This window comes from Chinchilla lanigera, unplaced genomic scaffold (assembly GCF_000276665.1).
Source record: "Chinchilla lanigera isolate Chin_1 unplaced genomic scaffold, ChiLan1.0 scaffold00005, whole genome shotgun sequence".
Lineage (NCBI taxonomy): Eukaryota > Metazoa > Chordata > Mammalia > Rodentia > Chinchillidae > Chinchilla > Chinchilla lanigera.
The window spans coordinates 19284961-19309394 of NW_004955406.1; the positions used below are offsets into that span (position 1 = coordinate 19284961).

A 24434-nucleotide genomic window follows, 5' to 3' on the forward strand; every position below is an offset into this window, starting at 1 on the left:
TATATGGTTTGAATTTTTAAAATGTGTGTGTGTTACTGTTGTCAAATAAAAATCAAATATCTATGTTGAGAGTTGTAAAGTAGAAATGCAAAGGAGTGCCTTCCCTTCTACCTGAAATTCAGATGTTTTCCAAACTATTTTCAGTTTTACCCATATACCACCTTGGCGTAGATGAGTTATTCTTGATGTGTAGAATTCATCCTTTCATTTGTTCATTCATTCAACTATTCAAATTATGCTACAATGTACAACATGTAGAAATTAATTTTTAGGGCTGAGGATGTAGCTCAGTAATAGAGCCCTTGCCTAACCTACTCAAGGCCCTGCGTTTGATCCCTAGCGCTGCCCCCAAAAGAAAGGTAGCTTTTAAATGAAATGTTTTTAAATGTCATGTCATCCTGTTTCTTAAAGTAAGATATCACTTGGGGTATAGATACTTATTATTTTAACTAAACTTATTTTATAGATATACAGAGTCCACCAAAAAATGTGTGCATACTTCAGGAAAAGAAAAACATGTATAAATATTTTGATACTACATTTATTGAGACATAATGAGGGTTAATATAAGTTACCTTTGGCCTCTATAATTACAAGAGGTTCTCAAAGTGGTGACCATTATTTCCAGACATTTATTAGTATGGCAAACTGCTGCTTGGGTAATGTTGGTCATTGAGATTGCTACATGTGCATTTTCAATTTCTTCTCTAAGGGCCGGCAGTATAGTGGGTTTTCTGCAATATATGACCTCCCTTAGGGTCCCCTATGAGAGTAACACCATCTGTTTAAAAAAAACTACTATTTTTTTTCCCTGAAGTGTGTATACATTTTTTTGGCAGACTCTGTATTTTCAGGTCCAGCAGGCTATTACAGACCTTAAAAATGTTTAAATGATAGTAGCAGTACTTATCCAGAGCATATTACAACCTAATCCTTTGGAGGTATTATAACTGTAGAGGGGAAAGAGTCAAAGCAATGTATATTTTTAAGGTTATGCAAGTGTCAGTCAAAACTTTTCTGTCTAGTGTCAAACATTGTTTCATTTTCCTAGAAAGAACAGAATCCACAATAGACTGGAAATTCTGGAGCGAGATGATGCTACAAATTCTAAAAGTGCCAATAAAATGCCTCGTATACCCCCATCAGTGCTTGCATCACTGGCTTCTTCATTTGTAGTGCTGTGTACATACCACTGTATAAATACACCATAGTTGAGTCAACTTACTGTCACTTTAGGTTTCTTCCAGTTTTTGACAGTTATATCAATCCTGCCAATAAGCATGCAGAAATTTTGCTTTACATAGGCAAAATTTCTGTAGGATGTATCCCTAGGAATTGGTTTGCTGAGTCATAGAATATGATGTGTTCTGATCTTTTTCAAATAATACAAAATTATTTTCCGAATTGTGCTGTGGTTTGGGGTTTTGCAAAGGAGAACAATATAACACAGGGGACATATTTTATAAGATTATTTATAATAATCACCCAAAGAATCATATACAAGAGAGTGCAGCAGATCTGTCCACACTCTAAAAGCCAAAAAGTCCAGCTGAGGGCCTGGATCCCACGGTAATGTCCTGCATGAGTCCAGCTGAAGACCCAGAGCCCATAACAGTGCCCCCCACGAGTCCAACTGGAGGCCAAGAGCCCATAACAATGTCTCATGCAGGCCTTTTTGTGAATCTGTGCTGGGAAAGCCCAAAGGTCAGTGGTGGAAGCTAGAAAGTCTGTGCCAGAATGAAGGATTCAGTGCTAGCAGGCTGAGGGATCTACACTGGAGCCGGTAAGTGACACTCAAAATAACCAAAGTTCCTCCCAAGAGTACCACAGTCATCCTCAGCTACAGAGAGGTCTCAAGCTCCTCCAATGATGAAGACAGCTCAGTTTCCATCTGGAAAGCCAATGCAACAAGCTTCTCCAGGAGACTGACAGTGCACTATCTTCTTCTCCGGAGCCAGGAAGTGCTCTCAAAGTGAGGACCAGAGTTCCCCCCAAAGAACCGAAGCTATTCTCCATGCCAACAAGGTCCCGAGCTCCTCAATGGATAAAAACAGCTGAGTTCATCAGGAAAGCCAGCATGACAAGCTCCTCCAAAAGAACCAACAGCTCCTTATAGCTTCTACCAGCTCCCAACAGCCTTCCTTCTTCTTCTGTTCTGCCTCTTGTAGTGCTGGCAGCAGTCCCCAGGTGGCCCTCCCACACCCAGCACCACGTTTACTCAGTTCAGCTGAATGTTACAAGTTGACCACCAGTTGTCAATCCACCGCAGACTGCTTTCCATTGTCAAAGGAATATATGAGTGTCATAAATTGCTCTGCATTCTCACGGTTAAGATTGTCAGTCACCGTCCTTGTTGATTATATGTGATAGATATCTTCCCTCATTGGTGTCAGCCAAAGTTTTTAGTTAAACTAACAGACACTATAGTAGATATGACAAAATCAAGAAATTATACCTAGATACAACTAGTGATTTTTTTTTTTTTGTCTTTTTGAGACAGGGTCTTGCTATGCAGTTCAGGCTGGCCTTGAGCTCACTTTGTAGCCCAGGCTGGCCTTGAACTCACAACGATCCTCTTGCCTCAGCCTCCTCTTGCCTCAGCCTCCCGAGTGCTGGGATTACAGGCATGCGCTACCACGCCTGGCTCAAACATCTAGGTTGTTTTTTTTGTTTGTTTTTTTTTGTGGTACCAGTGATTGAACTCATGACCTCACGCTTGCTAGGCAGGCACTGTGCCACTGAGCTATATCCCCAGCCCCACAACTAGTGATTTTAAGACAAATACAAATGTGAAGTATAAGAATTTAATTTCTCCACTGAAAATGTTGTGTTTTTTGTATTTTTTTCTTGTTTTCACCCTTTCTTTCCAGAAATAGTAAGTGAAGAGGAATCTCCATTACCTTCCTACTCTCGTCTGAACAGTGAAAGCTCAATTCCAGAAGAATTAGGCAGCCCTGCTGGTGTATATGTAACACCTGAGTCTGTAGTACAGGAGCAGCAAGGAAGTCCAGATCACAGTATACTTACAGAAGAAATGGTTTATTCACAGGAACTAGAATCTTCTACCTCTCCTAGTAAACATGTAAGTTAATGTTTACATCTCAAAGTTTCCTTAGTAAAAACTTGTCAAAGGTGTATTATTTTACCAGTTATATTATTCCTAGTAATGACAGCTACCACCCATATTTGGAACATATAGTATGTAACATTTGAATAGAAATAAAGTTTTTTTAACTCATAGATTTATACATACATGAAATACAGTTTTAGTGGCAGTTACAAAATTATGTACTTTGAAGTCTATTAATATTGAATATATATGAACTTTTAAAGTCTTTAATAAAGATAATTGGTAGGAACAGCATACATCCTTTCTGAAATCTGTATTTTGTCCTAAAAACAATAAGATCTTAATCCATACCAGAGTTCTTATATTATAATTTAATGACTGCTCACTCATAATCAGAATAAAATAATAGTGTTATCTCTTTAAAGCTAAAATGAAATCTTTGATTCTAAGTTAGAATAGTACTCATTATTAGAGTAAGATTTTCTACATTGTCTTTAACTCTATACCTTATAGACAAAAAAAAACTTGGTGATTAAAAACTCACTATAGAAACTTACTTTTTTAAACTTGATTTTATAACATGTATTAAGGAATTAACATAACAACATTAAATATACTTAGTGAACATGTTTTTTTAAAAATGGAATAGCTTCTTTGAGAGTGATTTTTAATGTGTATATAAAGAATTAGCTGCATATCCCCTGTTGAAAAATCAGAGTCATGTGTTATATTACCTGAAAGATTTGGAGGAAAATCATTTTTTGTTCAGTGATGAGCTGATTCCATTTAATGCTTGGTGTACTTATATACATATTTGAAAGCTGTTTTTAGATTATAAAAGGCTGCTAATTAAGTTACTGTGTTGGTGATTTTTAAATTTATTATGTGGTAGTAATAGGCTTGTTTTATAATCTCCTTGTAGCATAATTTCTACCTTCTAGGAATATAACCAGTTGTGCATTTTGACACAATCTTACTAGTTTCTAAGTTTCTGTAAATCTGTTACATTCTACGTAGCATCATATTTATAATACCCACAAAATACATGAATACTAAAAAATAGGTTTTTCTTATAAGAAAGTATATCAAGGAAATAAAAATTAGTGGTGGCTTTATAATAAAAACTAGTATTTATTGAGTACTTACTTACCCAATGCCAGATACTATACTAAATGCTTACCCTGGATTCTCATCCAGCCCTCACAACAATTGAGTAGAGTGCTGTAATTCCCACTTTAAAGAAACTTGCTGAGGGGCTGGGGATTTAGCTCAGAGGCAAAGCGCCTGCCTGGCAAGCGCAAGGTCGTGAGTTCGGTTCCTGGTACCAAAGAAAAACCAAAAAAAAGAAACTTGCTGAAAGTCACAGGGATAAAAAGTGATGGTAGCAGGGAATCAAATCAAGCATTCTGCCCTTGATGTTAGGGTAGAAATTAATTTTTCACAATAATCTTGTACAGTCTTATGCTCTGTTTTCTCCCTCTTCTCTTCCATAAAAGTATTATATATTTAGTATATGTAAATTAAAATAACTGGGAGGGTAAAAAATACTGACATGGTAACCACTACTAAATTTATTGTACAGTTTTTAAAAGCATACTTTTATAACTTCTTTTTTTGCCTTTAAGAAAGATGGAGATCTTATCCTATAGCATTTGTAAAAACTCTTCATTTTTTGGCGTAGTTATTTAAAATACCTTGTAAATAATATCTTTAATTGGCTAGGATCTCAAATTTAAGTAGAATTTCACAATTATATCACAGAATAGTTCTCATTTCGTTTTTTTGTTTAAATAGTCACCTCCCAAAAGCTGTGCATCTGTGTCAAAGCAGGAGTCAAGCAAAGGAAGTCATAGGACTGGAGGACAATGTCATCTTCCTGTGAAGTCCCATCACCATTGTTATAGTTGGTCTGATGAGTCATTATCTATGACACAATCAGGTAAGGCTAATAATGATTTTTCTTAGTACAGTATTTGAGTTGTTCTTTAATAAGCTTTGTTTAACCATAAGTAGAGTGTTACCCTTTGTTGCATTTGTAAATGCTTTCTTCTTGCCAAGATTAATCATATATATCTTTGTCAATAATTACAAAAAACCTGACCAACTGTTTTATTCTCATGTATTAATGGGCAATTTTTGCATAGCATTCTGTACTTAAGCTTGTAATGCCAGATAGCACAAATTATAACCACACTTTGCCCAGCAGATTTCCATTACTAAATCCTGGAAAGAAAGGTCTACATGTTCTTAACAATTGTAGTGCCAGGACTTAGCAGGCACTTTGGATTACACATGGTAGGTATGTATGAAATAGTTCTTGAATGAATTAATGGCAACCATGAAGAGAAATGAAAGGTGGTTGTACAGGAAGGCAAAAGTCTCAAAGGAGCAAATGTAAAGAAGTAGCAGACTACAATGGCAATGGGGTGCATCCTCTATTTTCATATAGCCTCTTCCCTACCATAAATCCTTTTAGATTATAAAAGAATGAGCAGCCTCTATTCTAAAAGGCTTCTATGTAGTATTAATCTTGTTCATAATTCTACATAAACCAAGCACTGTCTACATAAACCAAGCATTGTAGATATGATTCCCAAGGTCAACAAGTTCCTTGAAGAAACAGACTGGCAGAGTGGATTAAGAAACAAGATCAAACAATATGCTGCATACAAGAAACACATTTAATACAAAAAGATTCTTGTCTTCGTAGTGTAAGAACCTGAAAGTGTAAATAAAATCTGAAATGTACAATAGATATTGTGAAAGGGAAAGAGACTACTCAATAAGAAAGAGCAACTGGGATGAGGGAAAGGAGAAAAGGAGAAGGAAAGGAAAAAATGTATATATACACAAGATAGCTAAGATAATTGTACTACTAATTTCTGTTGGTTTATTGAAAGGAACAGTTAATGTTTAACTGATCAATCTTGCATACCTATATCTTGTAGTTTGAGCAACTACTTTTAAAATAACAATAAGTAATACAGCCATTGTTGATTTCCTATCATCTTGTTTTGAAATTCTATATCATTTTTATAACTTTGTGTTGTTTTGTCTTTGTTTTTGTCTTTTTCTCTTTAAAATAAAAAAATAAAGTTATATAGTGAGACCCTGTCTCAAAAAAAAGTTTTTTTTTTAAACTAGCAAATCACAACTGTACAGTAAGTACCTGACTTACATTTGAACATTCAAATTGTGAACTTTCACAGGTGTATTGTATGAGGTTCACAAGTGTACTGTATATGACGTACTTTGTCAGAATGAATTCAGCTTAAGAATGTTCTCCTGGAATGGAACTCATTTGTAAGTTGGGGACTTACTCTGTATACAGTTTCTAAAATAAAACAATTACCTGGCAGGTCAGAATTGAAACTAAGTTGTGAAAGTGCAGTAGTCTTAACATGCAAAATAGTACCTAAAGTTTTAGAAGCACATAAATGGTAATTGGGGGTCTGGGGATATAGCTCAGTGGCATAAGTGCCTGCTTGGCAAGTGCAAGGTCGTGAGTTCAATCCCTGGTACCGCAAAAAAAAATAAATAAATACAAATATAAATAAATAAATGTTAATTGATAAATACAGTTTAGAAGATCTAAAGTTACGGATTTGTACTTCATCATAGAAAGATCATTTTTAGCTTAGGGTTCTGTGAGTTTGACTTTTATATTTTATATATAAGTGAGATCACATGATGAGACACAATATCTGTGGCCTTCCACTTAAAGGAGGTTTCAGTCCATGATCTGCCAGCTGCAAAGAAACCAACTTGGTAGACGGGGATGACAGATTAAAAGCTGCTCACCTCATTGCAGCCAGGAAGCAGAGATTCAAGGAAGAGCCAGGGAGATGTACCCTTCTAGGCCACCAACCTCAGAGATCTGCTTGTTCCAACCAAGCCCCACCTCTCTAATCCACCAATGAATATTGTGTGCTCATGACCCAATCACCTCCCCAAACCCCTACTACAATTACATGAGGCTTTGTGGGGGGGCATCTAGATATAAACCATAATATGTGGGATTTGTCCTTTTATTGCCTGGCTTATTTCACTTGATATAGTGTCTTCTAGGTTTACTCATGTTACAAAGACAGAATTTTCTTCGTGGGAGGTATTCTGTTGTGTATACTGTGTATACGTCATTTTGGGTTGCTTCCCTATCTTTTTATGTTTTCTTTTTTGAGCGTTCATAATACTCCACATGTTTCACATACCTTCTCTTCACACCTGTTCTAGATATTGGTTTGGATCAAACATCTAAGTAATAGGTCCAGAGTTAAGAAATGGTCTTTGTCATTACTGCATTATGAGTGCTGATCAATAAATTGTGAGCTTTGTCCATGCTAAGGGCTCAATATACTGCCACTCCTGGCTTAAAGCATGTAATACTTTCCTAGTACACCTTAAGTCTATGTTACAGAAGTGACAGGAACTACGATTATTATTTCTAGCCCAGGCATTTGGATCACGTTATTTTAAAAAGACTGTAGTCCTTTTTCATTTAAATTAATTCCTTAACTAGTTCTTAAGCAGTTTAACCTGAAGTACCTAATGAAAACCTGATTTTGTAATGTAATGTTGTACAGCACATCTGAGTCTTCAGATTTATAATAGTATTTCGGTTGTTAGGCTATTACATGTCCCACTCAACATTACTGTGTATAAATGACATCATTTTGTGACTCCAGGAGGTTTTGTAAGGAGCAGTCACTTGTATGCTGTGTAATTTCCATGTGTAGTGAAATAAGCAGTGTCTTTAAATGATACCTGTTTGTTTGCATAGTATGTGCATAATAATAACATGCCTTTTTTTGATGTTTCCATGACTGGACATCTCATGTGCATATATGAACTATTGGGAAGAAAACAAGATTTAACCAGCTTCATTTCAGGAAATTTAAATATCTTAAGAGCTTTAAAAAAAAAGTTACAGCTGGGCATGGTGGCACACGCCTGTAATCCTAGCATTCTTAGAGGCTGAGGCAGGAGGATTGAAAGTTCAAGTCCAGCCTTGACTTATCTTAGTAAGACTCTTCCACACACACAAAAGGAGGGCATCAGGGTAGCTGAGGATGTAGCTTAATGTGAAGGCCCTGGGTTCAATCCCCAGTGGTGATGGTGGGGTTTTCAGCAAAGTATATTTCCTTATAATTTCTGTCTTTTATGTGGTTTAAGGAATGAGCTAATGATTTATAGTCAATTTGAAATGATAAAATTCTAGTTTGATTTTAATGGCACTTTAAGACATTAAACTATGCATTAATGATTAAGGGAAAGAACAGTTAAATATGATTATCTTGTCACCAGAAATAATTCCTTGCCAAATATATAAATTTCACTAATTAACAGTTTTCAACTTCAGCTACATATTTTACCAAGGCAGGGCATCTCCAGATTTATTTATGATTTTAAATAATATAATTAGAGAGTGAAAATAAATAGGAAAACCAAAGCAAAAGAAAAAGGGATTCTTGGAAAATCAAGGATGCATTGCACTAATAAATTTTTTTCAGCAGCTCAAATGTCTTAATGTGAAGTATTGGATTAACTATTCAAATGAAGTATTAACATTACAGTTTTTCATTAGTATTTATTAACTTTATTCTTCAGTTCAAATTAAATAACATACTTTGTATTTTTTTCAGAAACTACATCTGACCAGAGTGACATTGAAGGTAGGATAAGAGCTCTGAAGGATGAGCTGCGGAAAAGAAAATCAGTTGTGGATCAGTTGAAGAAGGAACAGAAAAAAAGACAAAAGGAAAGATTGAAAGCACAAGAAGCCAGTCTGATTAAACAGTTAGAGGTGAGACATAGGAAAAAGCGGGGGGATTGAATATCAAGATTAATGTATATTATTCGCCAACCTCCAACACCTGCCCCTTTTTTTTGATACCTGTAATTGAACTCAGGACCTTGTGCTTGCCAGGCAGGTGCTGTACTGATGAGCTACATCCCCAGCTCCCCTTTTTTTGCTATTAGGGATTGAATCCAGGGCCTTACACATACTAGGCAAGTACTCTATCACTGAGGTATATCCACAAAGTACTTTATTTTGAGAGCTAAGGTGGCTCAGGCTGGCCTTGAAATTACGATTCTCCTGCCTCAGCCTACTGAGTAGCTGGGATACAGGCATGTGCCACCATGTTGGACTGAAAATGTTTTTAATATTGTTAATAATGAATTAGGATTTTTTAATATTAGCATGGTGTCACATTTTATCCTCTCTTTTTTAAAAATTCTGAGGATACCTGAGCAACTCTTGCTTAAAACACTAAGCTAAATATTAAATTAAAATACTAGGTAATAAAATACACAGTTTAAGGCTTTTTTCTCCTCAAAAAGAAAGATTAGGCTTATAAAAGAAAGTTTAATATCCATGCTCTCTTAAATAACTATTAGGTAAATAATTCTAGCTACTGGAATTGTAACTGCCTTTCTTTTTCCTCAGCAGAGTGGGCTTCATGTCCCACAGATTATTTAGCACAACCCTTAGTACTACTTGAATGGTTTCTAAATGATAACTCTAAGCTTGACTTTTCTTCCGGGCTCTAGGAACCTTCCTGACTCTGTCTCAGCCTAGAAACCTGCCTTTGATGTCTTCCACATTCTGCTTCTTTCTATCCCTTTAGCACTAGTTCCCACTGATTCTATTATAAAAGTCCTTGCTTGTCCCTTTCCATTTCTACTGCCATCAAGCTAGTTGTGCCCCTTACAATCCCTTGTCTCTATTATTTGCATAGTCTCAGATGTCCCTGCTTCTGGCTTATGGTTACCCGGGTTCTGCCCGCCACCTCTAGGTCCTAAATCACCAGAGTTGTTATAGAATCAGTCAGAAGCACCTACTTTTCACAAAAATTCCTTCTTGTGTTATCACTAGAGGTCATCCAGCTTCTGCCTGAACTTCCAGTAATGGAAATTTCAAAATGCAGTTGGTTTCATTGTTAGACTGTAAATGCTGTAAATGTTAGAAAGTGGTTTTTATATTTAGCCGAAATTCCTGGCCTTGAGCGGGGGATATAGCTCAGCAGCACAAGTGCCTGCCTGGCAAGTGCAAGGTCCTGAGTTCGATTCCTGCTACCAGGAAAAAAAATATATATTCCTGGCCTTTAAATTTCTGTCTTTTGGTCTTTACTGTGTAACACAAGTTTCTCTGGCATTTATTAATTTAATCATCAAATTAATGTTTTTTTACATGCCACAAGCATACTTAATTACAGAAATTTTCATTTAAACCTCACAGGAACAAGGCATGGGTATTAACCCCATTTTATAGATAAGGAGACGGTTTCAATAAAATTAATAATTTTTCCAGAGATGCACAGCTTGTAAATGGTAAAGCTAAGATTTTAGTCTAGTTTTCATTCCAGATTCTGTGTCCTTATCATCATAGTGTCTTTCACATAGTAAATCAGCTTGTTAACAGATATAGAGTAAACATCTGCATAGGTATACAATACGGAAATAAAGCGGACATACCTTGCACAGATGTTAAAAGTAGGAAAAGTGATTAAAGTATAATGAGTATTAATTGGCTTAAATAAAAATAAAAGAAAATTCTGTATTTAAATTTTAAAATTATAGTATCTGATATAGAAATATACATAGCAGATCATGTGAAAAAGAAATCTGCTGGTCATGGTGGCCCATGCCTGTAATCCCAGCTATTTGGAAAGCTGAGGCTTTGTGTTCCAGGCCAGGGCAGCTTAACAATTCCGTCTCAGAAATTTTAAGAAGGTCTGAGGATGCAGCTCCGTGCTAGAGGGCTTACCTAGCGTGCACAGGGCCCTGAGTTCAATCCCCAGTGCTAGGGAAGTGAGTTTTATTTGATCATAGATTTAATAGTTGGATTGTACTCATATGAGTATAGCTTTCAGATCTGAGTAATCATAGTCTTTTTACATGCCTAGCTAAGTGGGAAATATTAAATTCCTGCTTCTTTTGCTGCTGCTACTGCTTCCTCTTCCTCCTCCTCGTTTCTTCTTCCTCTTCCTCCTCCCTTTCTTCCTTTCCTTTCTTTCCTCCTCCTCTTCCTTCTTTTTCTTCTTCCTGTTCCTCCACCTTTTGTTTCTTCTTCTTCATCATCGTCGTCTTCTTTTTCTTCTTTATTTTGTTCTTGTTTTTCCTCTTTTATGCTGCTAGGGATTGAATGTAGGAGGCATGGAGAGTGATTTTTAATCATGTTGTCTTTACTGGTTGAATATTTAAATTTTGCTATTTAAAACTTGTATTACTATTTTATAACAAGATAGTTTTTTTTTTAGATTCTGCATAGTAACTTCTTTGGTTTTTCTAAACTTAGTCATATGATGAATTCATTAAGAAAACTGAAGCTGAGCTTAGCCGAGATTTGGAAACATCACCAACAACCAAACCTCAGATTAAAACATTCTCCACAGCTTCTGAAAAACCCAAGATCAAGCCCCCTCCACTACACAGGTAGGTATTTTTGATAACTTATTTTTATTCTCTCTTGTTTGAGAAAGAAAAGATTTTTGGTAGACGTTTATCTTTTATTAAAGAAATTATAGAAATAAAGGTACTATTTTCTAGTTTTAGTTTCACCAAGATAAAAAATATTGTGTATAAAAGCCACAAATTTATAATATGGTGCAGATTTTTAAAATATGTGTTTAATCCTTCAGTCTAGGGGTACAAAAAAATAGTACTCTCCAACATTGCTAATGATAGCATCACAAGTTGGCATAGATACTTCAAAATACAATTTGGCAGTACTTTAGATTCCAAAACTATGTAACCTTTGACCATGGTAATCCCACTTTTGGAAAATTAGCTTAATAAAATGTGGAGTATCAAAAATATCTATTTGCATGGGTATGTTTATTGTAACAACCTTTATATTCATAAGGTGTTAGGAATACTCTTTATGTCCAAAACTGGGTGAGTAGCTCAGTAATTATGATTTTGCTCAGATGATAGAATATTATGTAGCCATTAAGCAAATACAGAAGATAGTAAGTAGCAGTATTAGACTATACAGTATGGTAAAATATAGGGTATATTAAATATCATTTTTAATCTATAGTCAGGCTATAATATTTAAAATAAATCTTTTGAACAATAAGTATTGGTTAGGTCAGTTAGTGTAATTGAGAAATGGGAACATTTCACAGAGAGGACCATTCATGAATGACCAAAGGCAGAAAATATATACATGTACCATAGGAACTGAACACAGTATGACATTGGTAGAGTTAGTAGAAAAGTAAGTAAAAACCTGAATTCTGCAGTCCTCTACTCAATTATTCTTCATTTGTGTTTTATCTTTTAGAACATGTAGAGCTCTCAAAGATTGTTTTCGAAAGTATTGGGAGATGTTTTTGTTTGTTACAAAAGTAATACAGGCTCATTATAATTAAATATATTTGAGCTTGTATCCTGTCTGCAGTACCAGCTAGCCAAATAACTTCGGGCAATCTATTTAACCTCTCTGCTTCAGTTTTTAAATAGGGATTTATATGTCTCTATTAAACAGATAATAATACATGATTAATATACTCTAAAAGTTAAAAGATATGTAATAGGCCCTGTAACACAGTAAGCATTGTAAACTGCTACTATTGTTATTATTAGACTAGCTGGAGAAGCAATAAAAAGTTTAAATTATACATATATAATACTCAATCCAAAATGGCAAATATGAACAGACAGACATAAAATTCCTCTCAAGATTCTTCTGCTTAGATTTTTATTTGTATTTTTGTTGCCTATGCATTTTCTCATTATAAACTATAAGTTGTATTTTAATTTCTGTTGAATGGCTTTATAATTTTCCTTATCAAACAACTAAAAATTTTTAACCAGGGGCTGGGGTTGTAGCTCTGGAGCAGAGCATGTGCTTAGCATGTGTGAGAGCCTGGGTTCAGTCCCCAGCATGGGAAGGGGATGGGAAAAGAGCAGGAGCAGGGGAGAGAAGAGAGAAGAAAAAGAAAGATAGATACATTGAATGAGTGAGTGAGTGAGTGAGTGGGTGGGTGGGTGAGTGAGTGGGTGATTGACTGATTTTAACCGGAGAGTGATAGTTTGTGTTTACAGATCTTTCTGACCACAATATGGAGGAAAGATTGAAAAAAAAAAAAAAGGTAGTCTAAACCAGACCTCAAATGAGGAGCAGGAAATAAGAATAGAAAATAGGAGATACATTTTAAGAATATTTAAGAAGTAGATTTGACTAGTTAAAATGCTCAATGGGGAAGAAAAATAGATGACTCCCAGGTTTCTCCTGGGAATTGATGGGGTCAGGATTCTACTAAATTAAATAGGTAAGTGGGTCGTTTTGTGAGAAGCCTATAACTTATAATTTTGAGGTACCATAGTTCATATAAGTTGTCCTGTAGAGTTGTCAGAGGTCCTTAGAGATGACCAATGTGTAGATAGTTGTTGAAGCCAGGAAAATATAATTCAAAGAGAAAAAACGGGAGCTGAGTACTAAATATGATAAAACAGCAACCTTTGTGGGCATTGTAAAGAGGTAGGAAGTGGAAGCCAAATATGGCTTAGCAAATAAAGAAGAGCTAAGAAAATGAAGATAGCAAATATCACCCTCCCTGCTTCATATAAAGAGTAAGAAAAGACAATAGAAATGAGGAATTGAGGGGAAACTTTTGGGGGAGGGTATTTATGAAGCATGAGGCATACTTACGAGCTGAGAGGAAGGGATATCTGGATGGAAGGCTAACGGTTGTAATAAAGACAATAGATAATTGAGGAGTACCATCTCTGAGGCTGTGAGCAATTAGTTTTGAGCAAATGAGAGACACATCTTTTTCTTCTTGCAGGAAGTAGGAAAAGCAGTTGGGATGGCTGTAAATGTAGGTAAATTTATAGTTAGAAAAAGAGGCAAAACTGGGCATGGTGGCATACACTTACAATCTCTGCACTCAGAGGGCTGAGCCAGGAGGACTATTGCCAGTTCAAGGCCAGCCTGGGCTACATAGCGAGTTCAAGGCCAGTCTTCAGTACATAGTGAAACCTGTCTCAAAAAAAAAAAAGTAAGAAAGAAAAAGAGGCAAGATTATCTAGAGAGAGTGATGGGGACCAGAAATAGGCTTGATGAAAGTAGCAGAAGAGAAAAGGATTGTTTAAGAATCCTTTCTTTGTTGCCAGTTATTATAGTATTGGCAATATATTTATTTCTGCTTATCAATTTTTCTACTTCAGATCTGAAACAGCAAAAAACTGGAAATCACTAACAGAGTCAGAACGTTCCAGAGGCTCTTTGGAGTCTATTGCTGAGCATGTTGGTATGTAACTAGAGGAAATAAGTTGTATCCATGTTATCTAAGGATTTGTGCTGTTATTTTATTATGTTATTTTTATTTATATTATGTACTTTTTTCAATTTAAAAGAAAAAAATATATTGAAAATAAAATATTATTCAATGAGGAAATAGAACCAACATACAAAAAGAGCCTACCTAGCAACAGCAACAAAATAGAGATTTGAATTCAAAGCTTAATTTATCAGCTCATTATATCATTCTTTGTTTTTATTTTGTAAATTTAGCTCCTCAAATGCTATATTTGCAGAAATAGTTTGTCTTTTTTTTTTTAATGTTTGAGAGCTTAGTTGTAATCTGCAAGAAAATTCATTCTTTTAGAAATATAAATAGGGTGGTATATGCCTTTAAGCCCATCCTTTAAGCCTAGCACTCAGGAGGCTGAGGCAGGAGGGTTGCTGGGAGTTCAAGGCCAGCCTGAACTGCACAGTGGAACCCTGTCTGAAAAAGAAAAAAACAAATATAAATAGATATATTTATCCTTTCCTCCGTGGTTTCCTATTTGAAGGTTGTATGTAATATCCATCATACAGTATTGTTTTTTCATAATTTGAAAATAATCGTACAAAGCTCCATAAATTTAGCTCCATTTTTCTTCACTTCGTAAGTTAAGACAACACTTAAGTTTTTTGCTTTTTTTTTTTGGTTCTTTCCGGTACCGGGAATTGAACTCATGACCTTGTGCTTGCCAGGCAGGTGCTGTGCCGCTGAGCTAAATCCCCAGCCCCAAGACACTTAAGAAATTATTTCAAGCTGAGAGTGATGGTGGACACCTATAATCCTACCAGTAGCACTCAGGCTGAGGCAGGAGAATCACCATGAGTTCAAGGCCAGCCTGGACTATATAGTGAGACCTTGTCTCAAAAAAACTATGAAGGGGCTGGCAATTTAGCTCAGCGGCACAGCACCTGCCTGGCAAGTGCGAGGTCATGAGTTCGATTCCCAGTACCAGAAAAAAACAAACAAACAAACAAAAAAATCTTGAAAAAGAAAATTGTGAAAAAGAGGGCTGGGATATAGGTCAGTGGCAAAACACTGTACAAGGCCCTTAGTTCAAATTCTCACTACTACAGAGAGAGAAAGGGGAAGGAGAGAAAGATTGTTCCAAACTTTAAACTTTTTAAATGTTCTGTTATTGATTGGTACAGTATATTCTCTTAAATAAAAAACTTACATGGTAACCAAAATAGGTCATATTTATTGACTAGAGTTTTTCTTGACTGGGATTTGGCTTTATTTACAGTTGAGTCCTAGAAATTGAAAGATTACGGTTAAGTAATTTTGATGTGGTGATTTTTTTTTCTTTAAGATGCTTCAATGTCAGGTTCTGAAAGATCAGCAAGGTCTTTGTCTGCATATGCAAAGAAAGTGATTGAATTGGACATTCAGACTGAAGAGTATTTGCAGACTCCTTCTCCAATCCTCAGATCATCAAGGAAAGCCAGAGCAGAATCTGGAGATTCTCTAGAAAATGTTCTTTCCTTACCTCTTCTCAAGGAATTAAATACCCCTAATAGAATGTTTGATGTGTCAGAAGCCAATGTTGAAGAGTCCAGTAAAAAATCAGAAACACAAAAAGTAGAATATACAAAATTGGAAGAGGGTGAGATTGAAGATGCCTGTTCTAAACCACCGGATACCTTAATGAAACAGGGAGACTCATCTGAAATTCTTTTAAAGAATAATCTTCCTTCGGATTCTGTAAATGTTCAGACAGATTTAATTAGATTGGCCATTGAAAGTCTTCATAAAAAAGAGGAAATATTGAAAGAAAGAGAGTCAGATCAAGATAGAGACCATACTGCAGACATCGAGCCAGGAAAAGATATTCATGAACAAAAGAACAGAAAGGAAAGGGACTCATCTTTGTCAGAACATCCTTTTGCACCTAAAGAATTATACTCTGAAGATTTTGAAGTGTCTTCTTTCAAGAAAGAAATTTCAGCTGAATTGTGTAAAGATCACTCTGAGGTGTCATCTTCGTTGTCACTCAAGAAAAAGTCTCACTCTTACAGAGATAAGTCACAGCAAACAAGGAACTCTAGAAGCAGAGCCACCAGCTTTGGTAGTGATGATGAAATCATTGAGTGCCTAAGTGAGAAAAGCCTTTCTGTTCATAGCAGTGTCCATTCAGAAAGGCTGTTAGAACTCAAGTCCCCTACTGAGCTGATGAAAAGTAAGGAGCGTAGTGATGTAGAGCCTGAACACAGAGTTTCTGTTGCAGATGAGTTACTTGATTTCCACATTGGTGATAGGGTATTGATAGGCAATGTTCAGCCAGGAACTCTTCGATTCAAAGGTGAAACTAGTTTTGCTAAAGGATTTTGGGCTGGAGTGGAGTTAGATAAACCTGAAGGAAATAACAATGGAACATACGATGGCATTGTATATTTTGTGTGCAGAGATAAGCATGGTATTTTTGCTCCTCCTCAAAAAATATCTCACATTCTAGAAAACTTTAGTGACTATATAGACATAAATGAAGATGACTGTTATTCAGATGAACAATATCAACACTATAAGCAAGAACAAAAAGATACAGAGGGTCTAAAAGACAAAGAAAACGATGTAGTTGAATATTTTTATGAGAAATCTCTACCTAGTACACACAACATAGAAACCTCAGTGGATAAAGACAAAAGCCTTAAAATAGAAACAGACGACATGTGGGATGTTCCTGGGGTACACAAAGCTCATGTTCACCAGCAGTCGTCAGTGGGTTCACTGATATCTTTAAAGGATAACAAAGACTTTATTGGTGCCACAGAAAAGGTTTCCATTGCTGCAGAAGATGACACGTTAGATAATACCTTTTCTGAAGAATTGCAGAAGCAACAACCATTTACAGAAAAGGAAAAGAATATATGTTCTGAAGTTTCAGAAAAGCTTTCTACTCCACTTCTAGACCTTTTAACAAGAGAAAAAAACCAGTTAGAAGCCCAGCTAAAGTCATCACTCAATGAAGAAAAAAAGTCCGAGCAGCAACTGGAAACAGTCAGCTTACTGGCAGACAGTTTACTAAAAGTTGTTGTGAAGGACACAGTCAGTCAACTACAGCAAATCAAGAGAGCTAAGAATGAGAAAATTCAGCTTAGTAATCAGGAATTCCTTGATGATGACCAAAAGGAAGTACCATCCCAAGATGCATCCCAAAATCTTGAGGAACAGTTCATCAGTGTTCCAGACTGCTACTTACGGTCTGAATTAGAAGATGAAAAAGAAGAGATTTCCTCTCCAGATATGTGTCCCAGACCAGTAAGTATTTCATCTAAAAAGAGTGTTAATTTACCTTGTCTGTGTAGTGCATTTTAATTCTGTGGCATGTGATAGGTTTTCATCTTGACATGCTGTTCATTAGATAAAAGATCATTATGCTAGTTTTCAAGGCCCTGAAGCTGTTTTTCTGTCTGAAATTTGTCCTCTGTTACGTCATGAGTAGTCACTATAGGGTTGTCATAAATGCTGGCAGGTTTATGGGAACTGAAACATTCATTTAAACTGCTGGTTTGACAGCCCCTGTATAGTGTCCACAGATTAGATCCCCTTCCAGATTCACTAAAAAAATGTATATGCTATAGATAAATTTTCCAGTGGTTCCCAACCCAGTTCTTTTTAATTGTTCATGTATCAGCTCAGCAGAGATACATCTACCCTGCCGAGATTACCAATTATGATGTTGATTCTGATAAAACTGAAATATAGCCACTGTGACATCTGTGCAGATCATCAACTTGTTTAGGTTATCCTTGGATAGTTGAACAAAAGTAATGATTTAGAGTAACTTGAAGCAGATAATCACCAGAGGTGAGAAATTTCATACCCCATTTCCATATCCCAGTCCTTCAGAAATATACTGATGGTACAAAAAAGGGAAAACTTATCAAGAAACATTTATTATAAATATTGATTGCTAAGGCTTATATAAGCAGAATACTGGGAGCAGGATGTTTTCCTTGTTCATTAGGGAGCTGCCACATTGTTTTTTTCTTATTTGTAGAGAATTGTTAAACATATAAATAACACAGTATACTTTGTTTAAAAAAAAAAAAATTAAGTAAAATGAGTCATTAAATGACCCATTATTTGGGTGTTTCTGTTTCTATAGGAAAGCCCAGTGTTTGGTGCCAGTGGACAGGAAGAGCTTGCTAAGAGACTTGCTGAACTTGAAATCAGCCGGGAGTTCCTGAGCACCTTAGGAGATGATCAAGATTGGTTTGATGAAGACTTTGGTTTGAGTTCCTCTCACAAGGTCCAAAAAAGTAAGGCAGAAGAAACAGTTGTACCTCTAATGGCAGAACCTAAAAGAGCACCTCAAAAACCATGTGAAACATTATTGGCAGTCCCACATACTGCAGAAGAAGTAGAAATTCTTGTACATAATGCAGCAGAAGAACTTTGGAAATGGAAAGAATTAGGCCATGACCTTCATAGCATCAGTATTCCTACCAAACTGCTTGGCTGCACCAGTAAGGGCTTAGATATAGAAAGCACTAGTAAAAGAGTCTACAAACAGGTATGTAACGTGAAAGGATGCTTTTAATTTTTACACTTCTCTCCACTTCTGGAATTTGACTTCTTAGCTATTTTGTTTTATTTTTCTCTGTCAAGGTGGTTTTTGATTTAACAAAAGAAATTTTTGAGGAAATATTTGCTGAGGATCCCAACTTGAATCAACCTGTCTGGATGAAGCCATGTCGAATCAACTCTAGTTATTTCCGACGAGTGAAAAATCCAAATAACCTCAATGAAATCAAGGTAAGCTGAAAACTATAAGTACCTCCTTTATTGATTGTAGTTGATCATTTACATAGACCTATAAATGTTGTAAAAATGGGTAATCTTCCGTTTTCATGGACCGTCCATAGTGAGTATTTAGTAAATATTTGTGAAGGCATTGATTTCATGAGCAACAAAGGGATGAGGGTAAAAGGAAACTGAAGTAGCAAGTTTGTGTAAACTGCAAAGTCATTTCATACATACACATAGTTCATGATGTCTAAGGGAAAATTAGAAAATACCCAGGGATATAAATCATTTGCAACTCATAAAAGTTTTAGGTAAGATTTTGGAATTTAGAGAAAGGTAAAATATTCTAGAATTATGCATGAAAATGTTCCATATTTGTATCTATATATCTTTTTAACATGCCAACCCTGTACACTTTTGGTTTGGGAGGTTTCAAATTGGCAATGTGGTTTTGAAATATATAAGTAAGACTGTAACATAATGTATAAAATATTATGTTATCTAAGAGACCTTTGAAAAGATTAGTTTCCCAGAAGCTACAAAGAACTGCCATATTGGCAGCATATATCCTTATTTCAATGAGGGTTTTATTTCAAGAGCAGCGTTAAACTTCAATGTACATGTCCATCACCATGAGCTGTATCCTATAGTCCAAGTAATAAGGCTTTAGAGTTGTGTTTTCCAAACCTACTTGATCAAGGAAAACCTTTAAAAATATTTTATATTTTATACTAAAAACACCACTAGATAGATATTTATGAGATCTAATGTGTGCATACCTTGGAGATTAGAAAACTGTGATGCACGGACAAGATTCAGGCTCCCATCTTTTTAGGAATAAAGTTTTATTGGATCACAGCTATACTCACTTCATTACATATTGTTTATGGTTGCTTTCTTGCCACAAAAGCCTGAAATAGTTATGATCTGATCCTTTACAGAAAAACTTTGCCAGTCCCTGGCTGAGATTAAAGTAGGTAGTTTTTTCAGAACACGCTTTCATATTCCATTTCTTCCACACTTGGTAAACCCTTGAATGAATTTGTGTGTGTATAGGCAGGGAATAATGGACTTTAAGGGCACATAAATAATCTGAGGATCGTCTCAAATGATTCTGGTTTATAAATGTATTCCTTCCCTCATTGAGAACAGTATTTTTTAATAGAAACATCTTCAAAGATAACAAAACAAATTATTTTATTAATAACACAAAAATGAGTTGAACTTAAATAATGTATGAGCAGTCATCAAACTGCATGCATACAGTAGATGCTGTCCACTAATTTTCATATTGAAATAATATTTTGTAAAGTATTTAAAAGTGATGATTTAGATATTAACAGAAAAGTTATCATGCTTCTCGTACTGAAGTGTTAATTAATATTTTTAATAAAACATATGCAAATCTTAGAGCTTCAAAATAAACTGTCCTAAACAAAAGCTTATGCTTTTATCATGAAATTGCTCCCGAATGTTTGAAATGTTTTCAGTTCAAAGATTTATATTATCCTTTCTGTAGTAATTTTGCCAGTAATTTTTCCACCCTGACGATAGCTAAGGGTAGCTTGCAGGTAAAGGGAACTCTGAAGTGATTTTTTTTTTTTTTTTGCAGACACATGAGTAGGTTTTAATTTTATTAGTTTTATAATGTATATAAACTTCCTTTTTTAGAATTTTCATTTTTATTAGTAAATGTTTGCAGTAAACAATAATTATATAACACCTCTTAATTCTTTTTACTTCCCCTGTCCTCCTCCCCTCCTCCATTTCTTGGTCCCCTTCCCATCTGCAAGTCTATCTCCATTCCTTCTATTATCTATCTTTTATATTGCTCTTTAATTTATACTTTGGCTTTTTCATACAGGAGAAGCTTATATGATGTTTAAGCTTATGTGTCTGATGAATTTCACTGAACATTATGTTCTCAAGTTACATTATTTTCCTAAAAATAACTCAGTTTCTCCTTCTTTATAGCAGAATCATACTCCACTGTGTATAACTAACCCATTTTCTTTATCCTTTCATCTGTTGATATACCTATAGGTCACTTCCAAGATTTAGCTATTATGAATTATGCTGCCATAAACATGGGCATGCGTGTATCACTGTAAAATGATAATGTAACTTTTTCAGGAAGAATCTAGAAGAGGAATTAATTGCTTAATCAAATGGAACTTCTGTTTTTAGTTTTTGCAGAAATCTTCATACTAATGTCTATACTAGTTGTACTAGTTTAAAGTCCCCACTGTCTTATCAACACTTTAATTATTTGATTTTTTTGATGGTATTCATTTTTTCTGGAACAAGATGGAATCTCAGTGTTTTTTAAATTTGCATTTCTATAATAGCTAGATATGTTGAACCTTTTTTTCCATGTATTTATTAGCCATTTGTACTTCCTGTGAGAAATATGTTCTTTTCACTTTCTGACTGGGTCTTTTGAGGAGTCTATTTTTTTTTTTTTAATTTCTTTTATATTGTAGATGTGTATCCAAGGAATACTAAGCAAACATTTTCTCCCATTCTATAGGTTGTGTCTTCACTCTGTTGGTTCTGTTCTTTACTACACAGAAGATTTTAAATTTGATATCCTATTTGTTGATTCTTTGGTATTGTTTCTTACACAGTTGGGATTCTATTCAAAAGTCCTTGCCTATGCCTATATCTTTTAATATGTTTTTACCTATTTTATCTTCCAGCAGATTATATCTTTTAACATTTAGATTTTTGATCCATTTTGATTTGAGTTTAGTATATACTGAGAAAGATGGGTTGAGATTCAATCTTCTACTTCTGGTTAGCCAGTTTTCCTAGCACCATTTGCTAAAGAGGCTATCTTTCCTCCAGTGTATGTTTTTGACCCCGTTGTCAAAGATCACATGGTTGAATGTGCCTGAGGTTGTTTCTTCATCCTCTGGTCCAGTGTTGGTGAGCCATTTAGAGCCTGCTACAACACATTTGCCATATGTTTGCCATCATTGTTCCAATCTGTTTCACTGATCCACATGTCTGTTTTTTTGTGCCAACACCATGCTATTTTTATCATGTAGCTTTTTAATATAACTTGAAATACAGGATTGTGATACCTCCTGCTTTGTTCTTATTGCCCAGGATTGCTTTCACTGTTCTGGATCTTTTCTGGTACCAGTATGAGTTTTATGAATGTTTTCTCTAGTTCTGTGAGAAATGTTGTTGATATTTTGATAAAGATTGTGTTAAATTTATATTTCAGTTTTAGAAGTATGGCCATTTGGGGGCTGGGGATTTAGCTCAGCGGCACAGCGCCTGCCTGGCAAGCGCAAGGTCATGAGTTTGATTCCTGGTATCAGAAAAAAACCGAACCCCCCCCCCCAAAAAAAAGAAGCATGGCCACTTGATAATATAGTTTTCATTATAGAGAGCTTACACTTCCTTTATGAGATAAATTTGTAAATACTTATTTTTTTCTTGAAGCTATTGTGAATGGTATTTTTAGTTTCTTTCTCAGTGAGTTCATTATCGGTGTGCAGGATGCTGTAGATTTTGTGTCCTGCTACATTGCTGAATTTGATTAATTCTAGGGTCTTTCGGTGGAAATTTTTGGGTTTTCTCAGATCATGTCATCTGAAAATAAGTATAGTTTGATTTCTTCCTTTCCTACATATATCCATTTTCTTTCTTTTTCTTGCCTGATTGCTCTGGCTAATGTTTCAAGTACTATACCAAATAGGACTAGTGATAGTGGACATTCTTGTCCTGTTCTTGCTTTTAGAGGGAAAACTTTCAGCTTTTCCCCATTTAATATAATGTTGGCTTGGTTTGTCATAAATGGCTTTTATCAGATCAGATAAGGTTCTTCTATACCTATTTTTTCAGGGTGTTTATCATGAATGGATTTACATTTTGTCAAAGGCTTTCTCTGAATCTTTTGAGATGGTCAGGTGATTTTTCTCCTTCCTTCTATTTATATGATGTATTACATTTACTGATTAACATATGTTGAACCATCTTTGCATTCCCTAGAATGAATCCTACTTGGTCATGATGTATGATCTTTTTAATGATTTGTTGCTTTCTATTTGCAAGTATCTTGTCCATCTATGTTCTTTAGAGATTGGCCTGTAGTTTTGTTTTTTAGTTGAGTCCTCATCTCATTTTAGAATGAAGATAATACTAGCTTCCAGGAATGAGTTTGTTGGTACTTCTCTCTTAATTTTATTGAAGTGTTTGAGGAGTGTCGGTGTTTGATCATCCTTGGAGTTCTTGTGCAATTCGGTGGTGAATCCATCAGGTCCTGGGCTTTTTTTTGTTTGAAGGTTTTTATTAGTACTGCCTCAATTATTTAGAACCTCTATATCTTTTTGGTTCAGTTTTGATAATTCATATTTCTCTATGAATCTGTTTCTTCTGTATTCTCCAATTTATTGGAGTACATGTTTTTAAAGTACTTAAGTACTAATAATCTTATGGATTATGATGATGTCCATTTTGATTATGCCTTTTTCATTTTGAATTGGATTGATATGGGTCTTTTATTTCTTTGTCTTTTTGTAAATATTGGCTAAGAGCTTAAGGGTTTATCTATTTTGTTTATTTTTTCAGAAATCAGCTCTTCAATTCATTAATTATATTGTGTATTAGTCTCAATTTCATTAATTTCTGCTCTGATTTTTTTTTAAATTTCCTTCTTTGTACTAGCTTTAGATTTGGATTGTTCTTGTTTTTCTAGGACCTTGGAGTGCATCATTAGTTTATTTCTTTGGACTCTATTTTTCTAATGTGGGTATTCACAACTGGAAACTTCTCTGAGAACTGCTTTCATTGTGTCCCATAGGTTCTGGTATATTTTACTGTCATTATTGTTTGATTATAGAAACTAATTTCTTCCTTGATTTCTTGTGACCCATTGATTATTCAGGGGTGTATTGCTAACCAGGCATGGTACCACATGCCTGTAATTGCAGCACCTGGAAGGTTGAGGCGGAAAGATCACTGTGAATTCAAGGCCAGCCTGAACTACGTAGTGAGACCATGACTCAAAAAACTAAACAAAACAAAATTGTAATCTCTGTGTGGTTTCATAATTTCTGTCTTGTTTTTTGTCATAGATTTCTAATTTCATTACAGTATGATCTGATAATAAACAAGAGATAATTTCTGTTCTTTAAAATTTATTTAAGTGTGCTTTGTGGACTAGTACATGGTCTGTTTTGGAGAAGGTTCCATGTACTGCTGAAAAGAATGTGTATTCTGTTGTCAAGTAGAAAACTCTATAAATACCTATTAAGTTCATTTGTTTGAAGGTATGGTTCAGCCATGATGTTTCTTTGTTAATTTTTTTG

At 35.2% G+C, this 24434-nt stretch overlaps 1 protein-coding gene across 5 annotated transcripts in view; it reads left to right on the forward strand.

Annotated features, from left to right (window-relative positions):
* Cep350 (centrosomal protein 350kDa) overlaps positions 1–24434 on the forward strand; it is a 150475-nt gene that overhangs the window by 105968 nt on the left and 20073 nt on the right. For all 5 annotated transcript variants that reach the window (XM_013521299.1, XM_013521305.1, XM_013521308.1 and 2 more), the window contains 8 exons: positions 2871–3082; positions 4865–5009; positions 8713–8873; positions 11370–11506; positions 14249–14331; positions 15677–17622; positions 18473–18880; positions 18976–19122. In XM_013521299.1, the coding sequence (XP_013376753.1) occupies positions 2871–3082; positions 4865–5009; positions 8713–8873; positions 11370–11506; positions 14249–14331; positions 15677–17622; positions 18473–18880; positions 18976–19122 (3239 nt within the window). The remainder of the gene's footprint in view (positions 1–2870; positions 3083–4864; positions 5010–8712; positions 8874–11369; positions 11507–14248; positions 14332–15676; positions 17623–18472; positions 18881–18975; positions 19123–24434) is intronic.